Raw genomic sequence first — 18,430 nt, 5'->3', positions numbered from 1 at the left:
CTCTTTCTCTTCCATACACAAGTAAAATGACTAGCTAAATGAAAATAAAATCTTTAGTAGGAATAGAAATAGGAAAGGTCTGACTAGTTACAGTGGTGTGGTTCTGATCAGTTAATTGGGCTTATTCCAGATTGACATCAGTGTAATTAGATGTAGACCTTGCTTTGTTGCATATTTTCTATTTTTGTAATGAGGCTTTGATATTCAACTATATTTAGTGTGAAAATAGAAATATTTTTCTCTGTTTGAATTCCTAGACTGCCATGGAAAATACAGACGAATCTTAGGGAACAAGTGTTCTGAAGCTATCCTCAGTAATGAAGCAGTTGTGACAGACAACACCTATTTGCCAAGTGAAACAATGACTGCAAAATCAGCAGTTCGCATGTTAGTGTGCTTTCTTCAATTATGCGTTGTAAATGGGCAGGTAATATGTGAGAGGCAAATGACTGCTGAATGGCGAGTGGAACCAAAACCCAGTATAATAAAATGGACACCAAGGGAAAATATCTGCTCGGACTTCTACACCGAATGCTGGAATATGAATAAAAGTATTACTGGGGAAATCTCAGACCAAAATCTCAGTATCCCTCAGATATGCCCCTTACAGCTTCAGTTAGGTGACAATCTCTTCATCTCCTCTGAGCCATCCTTTCAGTCTTATGGAATGAATTTGGTAAATGTCTCCAAGGAAGAATTTATTAACTGCCCTAAAGCTGGTTTTCTTCAAGAGCAGTTGATTTTTGTTTGCCAGATACGAGGACTTCACCAAGTTGACCCTAACTGGCTTGGTGTTGGAACTCATTACTTTGCAGAGCTTTATAAGAGAGGCCCGCTATTGTGCAACATGGGCCTTCGTCTGAACGTAACCGTGAAGCAGCAGTTTTGCCAACAGTCTCCAAATGCACCATTATGCTCTGGGCATGGAAAATGTCTAAGCCATATTTGGGAAAAAGAATATAATTGCCATTGTTTCTCACAGTATTCTGGAAGATTCTGCCAGAAGTTTGATATGTGCTCCACTAAACCTTGCCACAACAATGCCTCCTGCACCGAGAAATCAGAACTTTCTGGAGATTCTTACGAATGCACGTGTCCTCCACAATTTTCAGGTATTTCTTTTCCCCTCTAGGAATAAATATTACACAGATTGTTTTGCACTGCAAAGTTCCTTTCAAAAGGAGTTTGCTAAACATACTGTTGTCATCAAATTAAATATTTCACAAATGAAAAAAAATCCCTTAATTCTATCTAGGAAATATTCCAGTACTTACTTACCCAAAACTTATTTGAGATACTGAATCTGGGTTTGGGATTGGAGTACTGGAGAATACAGCATGATTAGATACATTCTTACCTAACCATTGTCTCCATTTCATGGAGGAAGAAAAGGGGATGAAGGAAATTATGGTTATATTGTTCCTGCATTCAAACTAATGCTGTTTGGGAATCCTTTGGAAAGTACCAGAAATATTAATTCACATCACAAAAAGGATTGTTGTAGCACTTTCTGTACTTCTGGAGCAGAATTCTAGCAATGTTCCTTTGATGGACCTCACCTCTCTGCTCTCACAATAGCCATGTTATGCTGTGAAACACAGCTGATGAGTCGAGAAACAGTGAGGTTCATAGAACATAGAAATGAAGGTTATGTTGCAGAAAGTTTGCTGTAATTTATTTTTAATTGCTTTTAAAACTGCATAATAATTTCAATACTAATGCATTTGCAAACAGAAGATTATGCAGGTATGAATAAGTCAATGTGATGAGAAAAACATTTTTATAATTATTCAAAGTTTAGTAAAATAGTGGAAAACATTGATGGTGTTCAGTATGTTTTCTGTTTGTTTTGTGAATTCTGGGGGCTGTGTAAAATGTGTTGAAAATAATAATAGTATCAAAAAGTGCCTGGTATTACTTTAATTCAAATTAATGGAAAGAGTCACAAGCAATTCTGTTAAAAGCAATCATCATGCTTAATGTTTTCAACAAGAAATCCTTAAAATATTCTCTTAGCCTATATGAGACAGTGTTGGCTAATGCCATAATTTTGTACTGGCAATATTGGTTCAGTAAATAAGCTGTATGTAAACAAGAAGAACTAGGAGATTATACCATCACATATTATGGACATGGCTACACAAGAATAAGGGAGGAAAAAAGTGTCTCCCATAATATAAAGTCTATTAGAAATTTGAAAAGTTGCTGAAGTGTGAATAATGTCATAGCAACAAATCAAGTGGCAAGCATAATTATACAGTATTTAGACCCATATGCTGTAATAGCATAAACAACTTATAATTGGAATTGTAATTTCCAGAAAGCTGCATATTAAGAAAAATTCAGTTAAATTGTACTCCACATGAGAACATCTTTTGTTCACAGTGCTGGAAGAAACCGTAAGCTAGATTCGTGTCACAAAGAAACAAATACTAGAGTACTAATAGCATTTCTGCATTTGAAGCTGTATGTGAATTTGTAACTATATCGCAGATGAGGTTGAGCACAATAGCTCATATTACAGCAGCTGAACATTTTTCTGTCTTGCTTTAGAATTTCATTAATTTTGGTGAAAACTAGCAACCAACATTAACACAAATATGTATCTATCCATCCACCTATTTATTAAATATAATGTTTTATTTTACATACTAATTTGACATTTCAGGAAAAAAATATTCACTAAAGTTCAATGTTCCTATTATCCCCTTTAAATAGGTAAAAATTGCACGGAAATAGTTGGACAGTGCCAGCCACATACGTGTTTCAATGGTAACTGCAGTAATGTTACTCCAAACACTTTTCTTTGTGAATGTGACAAGGGCTATACAGGTAAGAAACACCTTTGTTTCCTGTCTTGTAATAACACTTCCTGTGTTATAATGGTGTGAACTTTTGCTTTACAGAAACCTAAAATAAGGTGATTGTTGCACAGTTTGTAATTTCCACAGATTTTTTTAAAATAGGTCTTGTAATATAAAAAAATTTCCATGTGACTACTCTAAAATACTCGTGTACTAAAGTAAAACCTTATAAATTATAGAGGCCTTTCATAACTGGATCCCATCCATGAGTACCTTCCTCCTGTTGGCAGTATGACAAAGGAAGACTCATAATCACTAACTGGTTCTCACATACAGAGTTCACAAGAATAGGATCAGAAGCTCTTGCTGGGTGATTTAGAATGATCATGACACCTGTATTCATAATTTCAGCATTCTCTTAATAGATGTGCTAGAAAAATAAGATGGAAATAATGTAAAGAGTCAATAATCTCATGATTTAGTGGTGTGTCTTGATTAAAAAAAACCCCAACTCTCAGAAGCTAATCGGTTTACTTGTGATATATTGGACAAATAAGATGCTTTCATGAGAAAAGCTTGAATCAGAAAATGTATCTAAAGCCATCCTACTGTAAACACTTTTTCTTGGGGGTCAGGATAGCAGCCAAACCTAAAACACTATTCATTTTCATACTTCACAGCAGAGATTTACTGTGTTGGTAGAAGAGAAGTAGCAATACTCAAAAGAACATTCTTTAAGAATGAGCTCAGCATAAAGCTAGCACTTGAACATCCAACGACAATAAAACTTTTTAAAATGTCTCATTCTTGGAAGCATCAGTTTTCCCTGACAATCATAGAATATAAACAAATCATTACATTGAGATGCAGAGTTAAAAGAAAAAAAAAAAAAGAAGACGAAGAAAAAGAAAAGCCTAACGGAGTAAGAAGGATCCAAGAGCCAATCTTTATTTTCATAGTGAAAGACTGAACATTCTTGTTGGCATTTTAGTTAAGTCTGTGTAAAACTCTGTTTTTTAAAATGGGATAGATATACTTAATCCTAAATTCCTAGTAAATCCATTTTATATTATTCTACTTTTCCTCCCTTTCCTTCACTGTAGAGGGCATCATGGTCAGCATCATTCTGAGAAAACTGAAAAACCCTCTTTTTTTTCAAAGGAGGAAAGTCCATTAGTAAAGTTTTTTAGAACTAGCTTTTCCCCCATGCATGTTCTATATCTTTTTAGAACACTTATTCTTGTCCCTTTCACCAAAATTGTGCAGGCACATTGCTTTTGAAATTGTCCCCACAAAAATCCTTTGTATCCTTGCAATTTTGACCTAATGAAGGAGAGGACGGGAGGAGACAGGAGGAACACCATTCTAGATACGGTAAACCCAAACCATAATGACATGAAAACAGTTCAATACACTCAACTCTTGTGGATGGCAGAAATCATTGCAACCTACTCTCCAGGTACCTGATAAGGATTGCAAAGGAGAAAAGGAGGCTATGAGTGTGAATTAGCTCCCTTTTTACTCTCCCGATAACTAGAAGAAAATGGAAAATTCTTTCTTATTCCAAAGCATAATAAGTATCAGAGGAAGAGAAGGCAGACTTTCAGGAATTTACCTCTTTTTGCCTGCTCTGATATAAAATGCCTCAGGTCCTGCTGTAACAGGAAAGTATGTAGTACATCAGCATACCTTGCAACAGGACTGAATGACTAACATACAGTATAATTTTGCAGTTATATTCTGACTAAATGTGGTTGATTTAAGTCTACATTTCTTCCTGTGTTCCTGTGTAAAAGTGTTTGCTAGCACTAAGGCAAGAATAGTCACTTAAAAAAACCCAAAGCATATGAAGCCAGGCTTTTTCCTATAAAACCAGACATTTTTCTATTGTTATTCTAACATGGCTGTTTCGTGTTCTCAGACAAGATGAGTTCTGTAATTATGAATCTTGTATCTCAAATGCTATTCTAAGTGTGTGAAGTTGGCAAATTCAAAAAATTCCTCTGTTTTAAAATATTGAACTTGTGCACAGAAAACACAAACGTAATGCCAAGATGTGATTTGCCAATGTGCAAATAATGTTTAAAATCTGATAAACTATGACATATTTTTTTTTCCAAAATGAGGTAAGACACTGGCAATAACTATTTCACAGGATCTGAATGAAAGTATGAAATATTCTTGTTACTGTAAATTGATTAGAAGTAAATAAAATTATTTTATATTTATAATTTCAATTATTATTTACAAGTATTTATTAAAAATGAGTAAGGTTGCTTTGTCCAAGTTGTTGTGTTCACAATGATAGAATGGATCTATTGGACTAGCAACGTGTATGTTCATGTCAGGTATAGTTTGGGGTTTTTTTTATTAATTGTTTAGTTCATTCACTGGGGTCTCAAAACTGTCTTCACTCTTTCCTAAAAGAACATTTTAAACATAACTTAATAACAAACAGCAAACATTAGGCATGGCATTATTCTTATGACTGAATACTCCCATTCATACCAGAATTTGCATCCTTAAACTTACTAAGGAATGTTCAGAGGAAGGGGATCTGGGCAAAACAAGGACAGGGTGGGTATAGAGAGAAAGGAGGTATAGAATAGGCTGGTAGTGTGTGAGCAGCCACTGGTCAGTACACTTGCCTGACTAAGCCCTGCACCGAATCACTGTACTCTATCCATTCTTCTTATTAAATCCTTTCTTAACTCTCTTTCCATGTAATCTCGCTCTCTCCCCATCTGTAAGTGCTGTAAGGTTCACATGCCAGCAACTGGAGAGACTAAAGTGACTGAATTTGGGGTCTGCAACTGGAGTTAGACCACTTGGTGACAGTGGTCCTAGTATCTGTGGTGCCAGCAGCTGAAGTGAATGGCTGAAGAGTGCTGAAGTGTCTCAGCATCAGTAGCAGAAGGGGCACCACAGACCATTGGAGCGTGTGTCTGCAGTAACTGAATTCAGTGCCAGCAATGGCATCAGACCTTGGATGATGGTGGCTCCTGTGTCTGGTGCCAGCCGGAGCAGGTGAGAGTCCCAGTATCAGCAAGCATAGAGGGGACCAAGAGTGATAAGTCCTATGTGCCTGGACTCAAGCCACTGGGAAGACTAGAATGTTTATATTTTCCCGTAACCTGGTGTGTGTGCATGTGTGCACACGTGCGTTGTGCACATGCGTATGTGTGCATGTGTAATTCATTAGCAGACTTTAAGCTGCACTGTCTGATGAGTAGGAGGGCCATCTGGGCATCAATATTAGGTGAGCTGAGGTCTGATGCTAGTATTCAAAGGGTCCATGAATGTGTCTGTCCTTTTGAAATAGAGAGTCAGGGGCTCTGTGTTTTCACTAGCAAGCTTCAATCCTGACCAGTCAGAGAGGAGGACTGGGATTTGGCTGTTTGTATATATGTTTTATGTGAGTTGTGGTGGTGTAATATGTGGGTGTTGTTAAAGGCAGTGCCCTGTCTGTGGGCAGGCTATGTTGCTGGCTGCGTTAGTGTCCTGTGCACGTGTGCGTCTCTGGCATAAACGTTCATCTTTGCTACTGGTTGAGCCTGCAAATGGGAAAACTGCATCTGTTGGCCTAGTGCAGAGGGACTCCCAGGTCTCCGAGTGCACCAGGCTGGGCTCCAGCAGCTGGGAGGGAGGCTCCTCAGGCCCCAGAATCCACCAGAAAATGCACCTTTTATACATGCCCTAACAAAGAGAATATCTCAGAAACCAAAGTTCTGATGTATGTTGTGGCCCTGTTCTGAGGATGGACAGAAAATTAATGTGACTCATTCACAACCTACAGGAAATAGCAATATCTTAACTACTTCTGTAATGGTAATGTTTAGTGTGCTTACGCTAGACAGCGTTTGGTGGATTGAGAGCAGTACTTCATCTGGGGGGCTTTTTACTCCTTAGGTGGGAAGATGGGAGGTAAGAGAAGTGATTAAAAACAAACCCTCAGTAGAGCACTTGACATTATTGGGTTTTTTCACATATTCCTGTAAGGGAGACCTACATTTCCTGCCTTCCCCAATGGTCCAATTAGCCTCTTTACAGGCCATAATGAGTTCCCTCCTCACTTGTGGGACAGGAGATACTATAAGAATGAGGTGGTTTTGCTTGGAGCCACTTTGCTAGAGCTTCCATCATCCAGGTGCTTTAGTTTAAAATGGTCTGTTCACTTAATCAGTGAATTACAGCCAGAGTACTTTGAAAAAGGTCATAATTGCAAAAACACTTCACTATATATATATGGAGAGAAGAATTTATTGTTTATACAATTAGTGTTTTAACAGCCTAATAGTTCAATTTGTCTAATACTAACACTCATAGCCCAAATTAATACCCAAAGCCTTATTAATAATACCCCTAAAAATATTATACAAAAATGCCTTCCTACTATCTATTTTTTACTTTGGTATTATGCTCAGGTTTCCAGTGCTCCCTTTGTTTCCAAAGGCAATACACCAATCTGCCTCAAGGAAAGAGGGCAAGACTTGCAGCAAGTCATCAGCATCCCGGGGTCTCCACTGGGAAGAGTGTGACATTCATGGTGGAAGTTTCTTCCCTGTCAGTCAAGGGTTCATATCAACCTACTTTTACATGTTTTCATAGCATTATCTGCTTCTTTCTCCCACGCTGGCAGCCATCCCCCACAAAGGGCTACATATCTATTCCATGCCCATAATATCTGTTGGTCACATAGGACCCAGATGTGAAAATAAAAATGCGAAGTCCATCTCCCTGCTCTCTGATTCAACTACTATACACATTTCTTTAGTAATTGTTTTAAATTCAGAGTCAGCGAGTTCACAACATTTCATTCACATCATGTTTGATTAGGGTGCCTTAATTAAGACTACGTTTTCTAGGGGCTTGTGTTTCCACAGAGTGATTCAGGGAACTGAGGCCCTGAAGAGACTACTTCAGCAATGAAGGAATATTCTAGTTTGAGAGTTAAGGTAAATGCCCTTACGTTAGGTGATAAGAATTTGTGACAGGACTTTTCATGTATCTTTTGAGGCTAAAGCAGTTTCAGCAATTGTCACTTGACTGCTAGATAACTCTAGTACAAATAGCTATAATTTACTCTTACAAATATGATACAGATCAATCTATCTTTGCTAGTAATAAAGATGTATACACAAAAAAGACTTGTCAGTACTACACCAAATGACATGAATTAGTTTATCTGACCTAGTAGATTTAAATTTTCTTAAATGTACTCTCCTGGCATGATTTCATTACATACTTCAGTAGTCTATTTTTCAAAACTTCCTATGAGTTTTGATAATTTTTCTGTATCACACTTTTTTTTTTGTCTTTATCAATAGAAAAACATCATTGATTTATAAATAATTTTCATATGAATTGAGTATATCAACTCAACATTAGATATACTCAATCAATATAATGACAGCACTTTATAATAGACAAGTATAATTATTCTAGGATGACACCAGACATGTATGCTTCTTGTAGTTTACTGTTAATTACTAAATAGAGTAGCTGCAAATGCTGAGCAGCTCAGTGATCCTTTCACGGGAGTTAGCTAACTTGCACTCAAGTTTCCCTATTATTAACGTTATGTCAAGGCAAATTCCAGTGATCTTTCCCAAGGTTAGATGTAAATCAAGCCCTTGCAAAGTAAATTGTACATTTCACTGACACTTTAATTCAATATGCCAACTAGTACTTCTTTATCAAAATGAATTTTAAGAAATTATTAAAAACATTTGGGGAAGACTACTGACCATGAGATGAATAACAATACTTGGTTCTACAGTAAAAAGTGGAATTGCCCTATTATAAGAGAAGTAAGACTGTAAGCTCTAAAGTAACTTGGAAATATACAGCAATGTGCAAACATTTGTGGGTGCTGTACAGATTTTAAGTATACTGCTTACAAGATGCTTTGGGGATGTATGCTTGAGCTGCAATGAAGTGAACGGTTTGGCTGATGAAATGCAGGGCAGAATACTAAAAGACGACTCAATTCAGGAAATGTTTTTTCCCTTGTCTTTTCAGTTTTTCAAAAGCACATTGTTTTTCAATATTGGCAGCAGTGTCATCTTAAATATTTGGATGAAAAAAAGTTTATTTATCAATTTCAGTTTGTATTTAATTATCTGGGCTTGTGAAAAGACTTTTACCCTGACATCATGATTTGAAACTTTATTTTCTAGATTTTAAATTAATTAATTAAAGAAAGAAAACAAAACCAGAAGAATTGATTTAATAGCTGATTTATTTTAAAGCAAAAATGTTCAAGGTATTCTTTATTACTGTCTCAAAATTCACTAAAAGTTCAGATCCAACCATACTTAGGCTATATGGTGGTGTCCATAGAACATATCAGTCTGTGGAAAGTACTTTTTACGAAGGCAAATATATGACCACCCATCACTCATGTTATTTATAATAACTGATGTGACAGTTTTGTTCAGGATAAAGTAAACTCCTGGTATCTTCCCCCCATGCCCCGCCCCCGCAAATGAATAATTTTCTGGCATATTCTTCTTGAGGGAAAAGCTTTTTTCCCTACAAGATTATTAATATCACATTCCACAATGAATTTCTAACTGAATAACTTTTTTTTGATTACTTGTATTAAATTAAATCTATTTTTAAATAAGTGATTGTGGGGGTTTTAGTAGTTGGAGAAGCAATGTAATTCTTACTAAATCTTAACTAAATTAAACTACTAAAGCAATTGCACTATACACTTTAAATGAATGAGTTTGTTGTGAGATTACAGAACTTCAACTATATTAAGTAATACAATTATTCTAATCCATAAGGCCCCTTTATTTCCTTACTACATTACCATCCTGTGCGAAATGAGATGACAGAATATAGCCAGGTATTATCACACTGCAAATCAGACTAAATCTTTCCCATCTTCTTACAGACAGAAAGTCTCTTCACTCTTTGGATACCTGTCCTTCACTAGAGATGCTCACTAGTAATTCTTAAATTACTTTTTATTACTGTAATTTCTTTTTTTTTTTTTTTTTATAGTTAAGGAAAACAAAATAATGCCTGCACATGGCCTTGCAAAAGGTAGTGAGAAAAAAATGTTTTATATTTATAGACATCAGCTAAGAAATACTAATAGCGCTGAACATAGAATAGAAATAATCTGTGAAAGATATTACAGAGTCAAGTGACTGACACTCTAGTGTATGAATGTCCATGGCAGTGAAATATCCAAATTATTCAATCCCTTTATGACCTCCAAATTTGTTGGTTTTCTCCAAAGTCCTTCTGCTACCTGAAAAAATACAACCTTTTTCCACCTGATTAGTAGTCTGTTAGTACTACGCTTATTTGAATCAGAGAACGGTGAGTGCAATTAGTTGTAAGAAAAAAACTCCTTGTAATATATAGTTGCAGCTCTTCTCCTTACACATCTCAAATGATTTATGTTTAGAAGAGGATAACATTTCATCCTCTAATGACATCTTGGAGAAGACATACTTGGGTCAGACGACTGAACAATTCAAGACCCAAGGCTCTGATGTCAAATGCTCATGTATATTCTCTGTTTATATGACACCAACTGAATTAGTCTTACATAAGTAGACACGGCAAGAGTTTATGCTTTCAGAACAGCTGTTTTTCTTTGTCAGATCCTGAGTGAGCCTGTTCAAAGATACTACTCAGTCATCATTAACATGCACTCTTAGCAGAATGGCTAAGCCTGTAAACCCATATCGTGGTCTCCCATGCAAAATGTTGTCATCAATAACAAGTTTAAACTTGCAAGACTCTGGAGATGCATCTCACCTAGCACTGGTTTGTGTCTCAGCTAGACATCCACAAAGTTAAAATTCTTAAATTTAAGTATTTGCATGTAGGTATAAGAGCTAAGAGTCCAAGTTCCTATTGCATTCAGTAAATATCTAGTCAACACAAAATGGAGTGAAGAGATTTGTTCAACCAAGTGCCTGATGTTTAGAATTAGCTGAATTACTCTCCAAGCTCCACTCACTGATGTTAGCTACTTCACGACTGAAAATAGTGGGAACATAAAGACCACATGCATGCATGCATAGATCTACTTAACCATGTAACCACACAATTATGTAAATTTAGGTGTCTTAACCTGAGAAATGAACTTAACCAGTGGCATTGCTCTACAGGCTAAAAAATCTTATTTCCTCAGAGCAATTTCCTTGGAGTAATCGGCCTTCACCTAGATCTTACCTCTTAATATAAGAAATTCCTAAATATTTAGCTCACATGGATTTTCTTGTGTCATAGATATCTAAACTTAGATAATATTCCTAAGTGTATTAATGAAAACATGAACACTATTGTCATGATTGTTCTCTTCTTAAATTCTATGTTTAAAATAACTAGAATTTTAAAAGTAAATAAGCTTTCATTTCTACCTTTTCCACATTGTGATGTGGAGATGATTAACATTATTAAAAAACTCTCCCTATACATTGCATTTTCATGGGTTTTGTTCAAGTGTCACCATACGAGCATTGCAATATTCTGACATAACTGCAAATGTGGCTGAAATAGTTCAGAGTTGAATTTATAATTTTATAGAAGTATGAATATTTCATAGTTCACTTTTTAAAGTTTAAAATCTTGGAAAAGGAAATATAATCTTTCATTCTAAGACTCTATTATTATGTTGAATAACTGTTTCACTTTATAAGAATGTGTATGCTCTCTGCAAAGCCATACAAAATTCTCCACACTAGCCTAAAATATATGTTAATCTAAAAGTATTTTTAGGATTATAGGTTTAAATTTTGATTTTGAGTTCCCCAGCTGTAAATCACATTATACAGAAAAATCCTCCAAAACCTTTATATGCAGAATTACAAAGATATTTTTTACCAAATTTCTGTAATCTCCTTTGCCTCAAGGGAGGTAAATTTAAAATGGCAATAATGACAGATAAGACATAATTTCCCCTCAAATACAAGTTTTCTTATGTTAGCCTATCCTCATGAGAGACATTAGAACCATGGATACATCAGTTCCAAAGTACAGGTGTGGAGCAGAAGGGTTGGGTTTATCTGTAGATCCAGCAACTTCCTCCTTCGCTGCCAGGCCTAACATGACAGATAATCATGAATAGCTTACAGCTGATACTGTTGACAGCAGGAGTCATTAGGAAATGGATCATTACAGGCCTGCAAAACTAGGGTAAGAGCAGATTTGTGTCATGCCACGTGTCTAAAAGTAAGTTTCCAGTAAGTGAAGACTAGCAGAAAATGAAGTATGGAGTAACAGATCAGAAAGGACACGAAAATCCATGTTTAGTGTTGACTTACATGGAGGATAATATGGAAGACTGGTAAGAGATAGATATGAAAGAGACTGATATGGAAATGGTCAGTTATATAGATTAGAAAGAAAACACAGAATAGTTTGAGTTATTACTGAGTAGTGAAGGAATTCATTGCATGATTCCAGACAAGTGATTCTTTATATTTCTTTAAACATTTCTATGGGCGTCCTCTCAGGTTTTCATATAATTTGAGATAGTGAAAGGTAAAAAACAAAAAGTCCATTAACAACTGGAATGTCATCCAAAATGAAGGTCTGGAGAAGCAAGTAAAGATATGCAATGAAGAAGTAATTATCTCCTCTTTGTTTTATCTTAAGTCTCCCTCACCTATACATCATTTTCTGCAACCATTTTATCCAGAGGAAGAGGTCTTTGCTGTAATTTTATGTCATCCTAGTCTTTAGCTGGCATGTCTCTGCTTGATTACCTTCTACCTTTTTTAAGTAGATGTGGTGGGTTGACCCTGGCTGAGGGCCAGGTGCCCACCAGAGCCGCTCTATCACTCCCCTCTTTCATTAGACAGGGGAGAAAAGGTACAATGAAAGAAAACTTACGGGTCGAGATAAGGACAGGGAGAGATCATTCTCTAATTATCGTCACAAGCAAAACAGACCGAACTTAGAGAGGAATTCATCTTATTTATTACTAAGCAAAACAGAGTAGAGGAATGAGAAATAAAACCAAATCTTAAAAACACCTCCCCCCACCCCTCCCATCTTCCCGGGCTCAACTTCACTCCCGGCTTCAACCTCCGCCCCCCCGAGCAGCACAGGGGGACGGGGAGTGGGGGTTATGGTCAGTTCCTCACGCGGTGTTTCTGCCGCTTCTTCATCCTCAGGGGGAGAACTCATCGTTCCCCCGCTCCAGTGTGGGGTCCCTCTCACAGGAGACAGTCCTTCACGACCTTCTCCAACGTGAGTCTCCTCCATGGGGTGCAGACCTTCAGGAGCAAACTGCTCCAGTGTGGGTCCCCCACGGGATCACAAGTCCTGTCAGCAAACCTGCTCTGGCGTGGGCTCCTCTCTCCACGGGGCCACAGGTCCTGCCAGGAGCTTGCTCCAGCGTGGGCTTCCCATGGGGCCACAGCCTCCTTCAGGTGCCTCCACCTGCTCCGGCGTGGGGTCCTCCACAGGCTGCAGGTGGAATCGCTACACCCCCTCATCCTCCCTCCATGGGCTGCAGGGGGACAGCCTGCTTCACCGTGGTCTTCACCACGGGCTGCAGGGGGAATCTTGCTCCGGCGCCTGGAGCACCTCCTCCCCCTCCTTCTTCACTGACCTTGGTGTCTGCAGATGTTCTCACATCTTCTCACTCCTCTCTCTGGCTGCAAAAGCTCTCTCTAACTGTTTTTCTCTTTCTTAAATATGTTATCACAGAGGTGCTGATTGGCTTGGCCTTGGCCAGCGGCGGGTCCGTCTTGGAGCCGGCTGGCATTGGCTCTGTCAGACACAGGGGAAGCTTCTAGCAGCTTCTCACAGAAGCCACTCCTGTAGCCCCCCCCGCTACCAAAACCTTGCCACACAAAACCAACACAGTAGACTTCAAAGATGATTATTTATCCTTACCATGATGAATACATATCAAGGATGATTGTATTCCCACTCCTCCTCTTACAAATGAAAATATACAGAAAGCAAGAGAAAAGACAATTTAAACAGCTGTTCTTTGAAAAACAAGGATGACAAGGAATTTTGCTCTAGGGCCTCTTAACTGCTTGAATGAGAAAGGAAGCCACAGTTATCTTTTTCCAGGCTTGATCTAGAAAGAAGAAAGAAAAAGAAGAGATCCTGGAAAAATCTTGGATCTCTCTGAAATCAAACAAAATTCCATTTTATTGTGCTCAGGATTTTCTTGACTCCCCTTGGCTGTGCTTTTAGCTAACTTTCTGGGTTTTTTTTTTTCCTTTTTTATTATTGTTCAAGGATTAGGAATAAATAACATAAAAAATTAATTTATAATCTGTAATAATTCTTAAAATAGTTTCAGAGTTTTAAATGAAGGTATTGTTCAACTTCTTTTCTATGGCCAAAAACTGAGACTTAGCTTTTTTTTGTTAATTAGTTGTATGGGTTTCTGCTGGCGTAGAGTTAATTTTCTTCCTAATAACTGGTATAGTGCTGTGTTTTGGATTTAGTATGAATATAATCTTCATAACACACTAATGTTTAGTTGTTGCTAAGCAGTGCTTACAATTAAGTCAAGGACTGTTCAGCTTCCCAGGCCCTGGCAGCGAGGAGGCATGAGCCTTCCACAGGAGGTGCAACAGAAGATGGGCACAGCCAGGACAGCTGACCCAAACTGGCCAAAGGGATATTCCATACCATATGACGTCATGCTCAGTATATAATCTGGGGGGAGCTGGCCAGAGAGGGCCGCAGCTCAGGAACTAGCTGGGCATCGGTCAGGGGATGGTGAGCAATTGTGCTGTGCATCACTTCATCACTTGTTTTGTACATTCTATTATTATTATATTCCTTTTCTGTCCTACTAAACTTTTTATCTCAACCCACAAGTTTTACTGTTTTTTGATTCTTTCCCCTGACTCACCTGGGCAGGGGAAGTCAGCGAACAGCTGTGCGGTTGTTTTAGCTGCCTGCCGGGTTAAACCACAACATTAGTACAGACACAGACTGCAAGCCTCCATAACTATGTGTTATTTGTGTTACTGACTGAAGCTCACGTACACTTCAAGAGAAGAGCTTCATACAAGCGCTATAAGTGCATATGGACATGCAAGTGCATGACTAGACTCAATTACACGCTTTCCTAAGTGTTTTGCTGGATCAGGGCCACAGGCTATTTCTTTCATACTTCCTTTCCGTCCCATTCTAAAAATTTGTGTTTGGTGTTACAGTTGAGAGAGTCAGAATTCTCTTAAAAAGAAAAAAAGACAGAGCAAAAATAATGTTGGGATATAAAAAGAAGACTAACTGCATGCATTACTGGGTGGCCTACAGTGATTTTTGCCATGCTTTTCAGTCAATAGTTTATATTATCAACTTGTTCTAAAATGATACATTTCAATTGGATTTGGATGAAGTTTAAAACTGAGATTTCTTATGAAATCAGCCTTACCAAAAAACCAAGATGTCACAGGAATGATCCAAATGCTGCATTTTACAAATAGTCATTTAACCAGCTATTTAGGGATTTCAAACACCCTGTAGAAAGATCCATCTTACTGTTGCCTCTGAATGAAGTAAAGACAACTTCAGTAGCAAAAGTGAAAATTCTGGAGAAAAATAAATCGAGAGATTTAAACCACACAAAGTATATTGTTAAAGAATTTTATAGCCTCAGGTTCCAGGATTTCCGTACTAATATTCAAAGGTAGTATGCTTACAAAGGCATAATAAGGTTTGTTTTTTTCCTTTCGCTTTCTCACTCCCATTGTTTTCTTCAGATACTTAACATAGCTGTTCATAACAATTTTCTCTTTACAAATGTGTCTGCTCATTTTAATTTGAATGCAACTGTAGTTCATTTTATGTTTCAAACAATTATGGTAGGAAACAATTGGTAAGGAGACACGTTAAAAATACAAATTTCTATTCAAAGAAGCTTGGAGATCAGCGCAGAGGTGGGTTGTGTAGGATGGAAGCAGAATTTCTGCCTGTGTTTTCCTCAAGTACTTCTATTCCTCTAAATAGAGAGAAAAATGAACAAAATATTGTAAAGTCCAGGGTCTAGTGTAGTTTTTATCTAAGCAATACAAAGATAATATTGTGACAATCATATAATAATAGAAGCTCAAAGGTACAGAGTGTGCCTACAGTCTACAAAACCCACAAGAGAACACAAATTCCAGTTGTATCCAACAGCCATGATATTCAGTCTTACACATCCAAGAAGACTTACACTGGAGCATGAACCAAGTGGGATACAACATTTGAGAATGTAGGCAAGCATCAGGACTAAAAAGCAAGACACGCTGACTCTCATCTGTATTTGATGGAATAACGGGTTGAAAATGTTTAGAAAGTAGCATAAGGCAATACTGATACCAAAAACATTTGACAATTTTTTTACCTTTTCCTGAAAATTGATTTAAAATTGATACAGATTAAAACAAGTCCAGAAGAATAGATGGGCCCATTAATGACATATTCACTGTCCTACAGGTCTTAACAATTAAATTGCACTGATGCATATATGTCGATGAAATGATAGAGGTTGTGATGCTTGCAATACAAAAGCCATTACAGCTCAACAGACTTTTGATATTTCAGGAAGGCATAAACGTGACTAGACAAGCCAAGTCCACCTGTTCTCAGCAGGAGATATTATGAGGGCACTCTACCTTATGGTCAATAAGAAAAACAGCAGCCTAAGCTCTAAATAGTTCCCAGATGATAGACAAATAGTGACCATAGTTTTAAAGCAGTTGGAACATATGCCTTGAGAATGGACATGGTTTAATATAGTCATGGGATGAGTGACCTACTATGAATGCTACATGATGCAGATGTTATAAAAGGTGCCAGCATGTATGCACGTGCCATGTATACACCCAATTGTCTTGTTTCATAGATCATCTGTGAGGTAAAATTCTGTATGTATGTCTTTTGAATGTTATCAGCTGAAGGAAAAGTGGGAGGTAAAGTAAAGAAGGGAAGGAGGGAGAGAAAGGAAAGGCAAAGGAAGAGGAAGGAAGGAAAGTGAAGGAGGTAGAAAAAGGAGAGGAGAGAAGAAAGATAGGAAAGGAGGGAGGGAAGAAAAGACTAGGCAATTTCTCAGAGGCTCAACTACGACATCAAAGCTGACTGCAAGCTAATAGCATCCGTCTGCTCATCAGAATATTTTATTGTTCATTTTGACGTGCTGTAACATCTCAAGATTTGTAAAATGAGGTACCTTTTTCAATCCGCAATAGTCCTGGGAAGATGTTGTGTTCCTAAAACACCCACAAGTGGCTGAAAAATCTCAGCACATGTAACAACTGGTGATGATTCCAGTATTTAGTTTCATTAATTATGACTTCATAGCATTATACATCGATTAGTTAATTTCCCATCTTTATATTTCACTTGTGAAAAAATGTCTTCTTTTTTTACAAAAGGGATAAAGTAGATTTAATATACCTTATAAGATTAGGCATATTTACTGTTTTGTGCTTTAAATCATCTAAAAACCTTGTGCCGTTTTTCTTGTGTCTTCTTTTGCATCCTGATAGTGCAGGTATTTTTCTTTTTCAAATTAGAAACTAAATCAGCTATACTGAACATGCTATTTCATTTGACATTGACAATATGCTTTGGATTAAACTACATAGTTAAATGATATTTTTCAACACTGATTGTAAATAGTTTTATTCATGTGATTTAAGAGAGGTATATGTTGATAAAGACCTTACTGTATAATATATTACCATGAGTTCCCAAAAGCAAGAAGTGGAAGAATATGGTTAATATCTCAATGCTCTGGATGACTATACAATTAGCATTTATCAAAATGGTCTTCTGGAAAACAGATCTTCTTGAAGAAATCTTACATTATGTTTATGTACTAAATTTAGACTTTGGAAAATAACAGCATCTGTAAAGTACTAAAATATATAGCTGTATGTAAAAGGTAGAAATAAAACTGATTGACATTTCAGAAGTAGGCATAAATCATTAACTTGTGTTATTGTTGTTCCTGACCTGATCAGTATTGGTTTCCGTGTATGATATAAAACATGAAATCAACACTTGTAAATCTTTTAAAGCTAGACAAGTGTGAAAAATGGTGCTGCAGGTGATGCAACTACAGCTTTTAATATAGACAAATACAATCTCATAGAACTAGAGGAAAACAAAGCATCATCTTTACAAAGAGCTTTCATACTTGCAAAAGAAGGAGCTGTTACTTGATGCCATCATCATTTGAAAAGATGTAAAATTATCACAGAAAACCAGAAGAGGACGAGATACCAAAAAGTAATCTAGAACCCATCCCCTTCCTTTAGGTGGATTAGCTATATTTATCATTACAGGGGCTTTCTGCTGCAACCTGTTGGCAGTGGATGCTGCAGGGTGGCCGCTGTGAGGAGAGGCCGGGGCTGCCCCATGCCAGACACAGCCGGTTCCAGCCGGCTCCAACCCACCCACGGCAGGGCACAGCCGAGCCCCGCAGCCAAGGTGGTAGGGAAAAGGTATTTAAGAAAGGGTAAAATGCTGCACAGGCATAGAGGAGTAAAGGGAAAAAATGTGTGAGAAACAGCCCTATGAATGCGAAGGTGCGTGAAGAAGGAGAGGGAGGAGGTGCTCCAGGCGCTGGAGCAGAGACTCCCCTGCAGCCTGTGGAGAGATCATGGTGGAGCAGGTATTTCCCTCCA

The 18,430-nt window shown here is 37.5% G+C and overlaps 1 protein-coding gene across 1 annotated transcript in view; it reads left to right on the top strand.

Annotated features, from left to right (window-relative positions):
• The first annotated feature begins 263 nt into the window (after window positions 1–263).
• EYS (eyes shut homolog) overlaps window positions 264–18,430 on the top strand; it is a 906,089-nt gene continuing 887,922 nt past the window's right edge. Inside the window, 3 exon segments of the mRNA XM_075747398.1 lie at window positions 264–293; window positions 296–1,112; window positions 2,719–2,832. Coding sequence (XP_075603513.1) covers window positions 264–293; window positions 296–1,112; window positions 2,719–2,832 — 961 coding nt within the window.

The sequence above is a fragment of the Balearica regulorum genome, chromosome 3 (genome assembly GCF_011004875.1).
Source record: "Balearica regulorum gibbericeps isolate bBalReg1 chromosome 3, bBalReg1.pri, whole genome shotgun sequence".
In the NCBI taxonomy this organism is placed as follows: Eukaryota; Metazoa; Chordata; class Aves; order Gruiformes; family Gruidae; genus Balearica; species Balearica regulorum.
The sequence above is the reverse complement of the archived record's forward strand: the minus strand, read 5'-3'. Positions and strand labels throughout refer to the sequence as shown.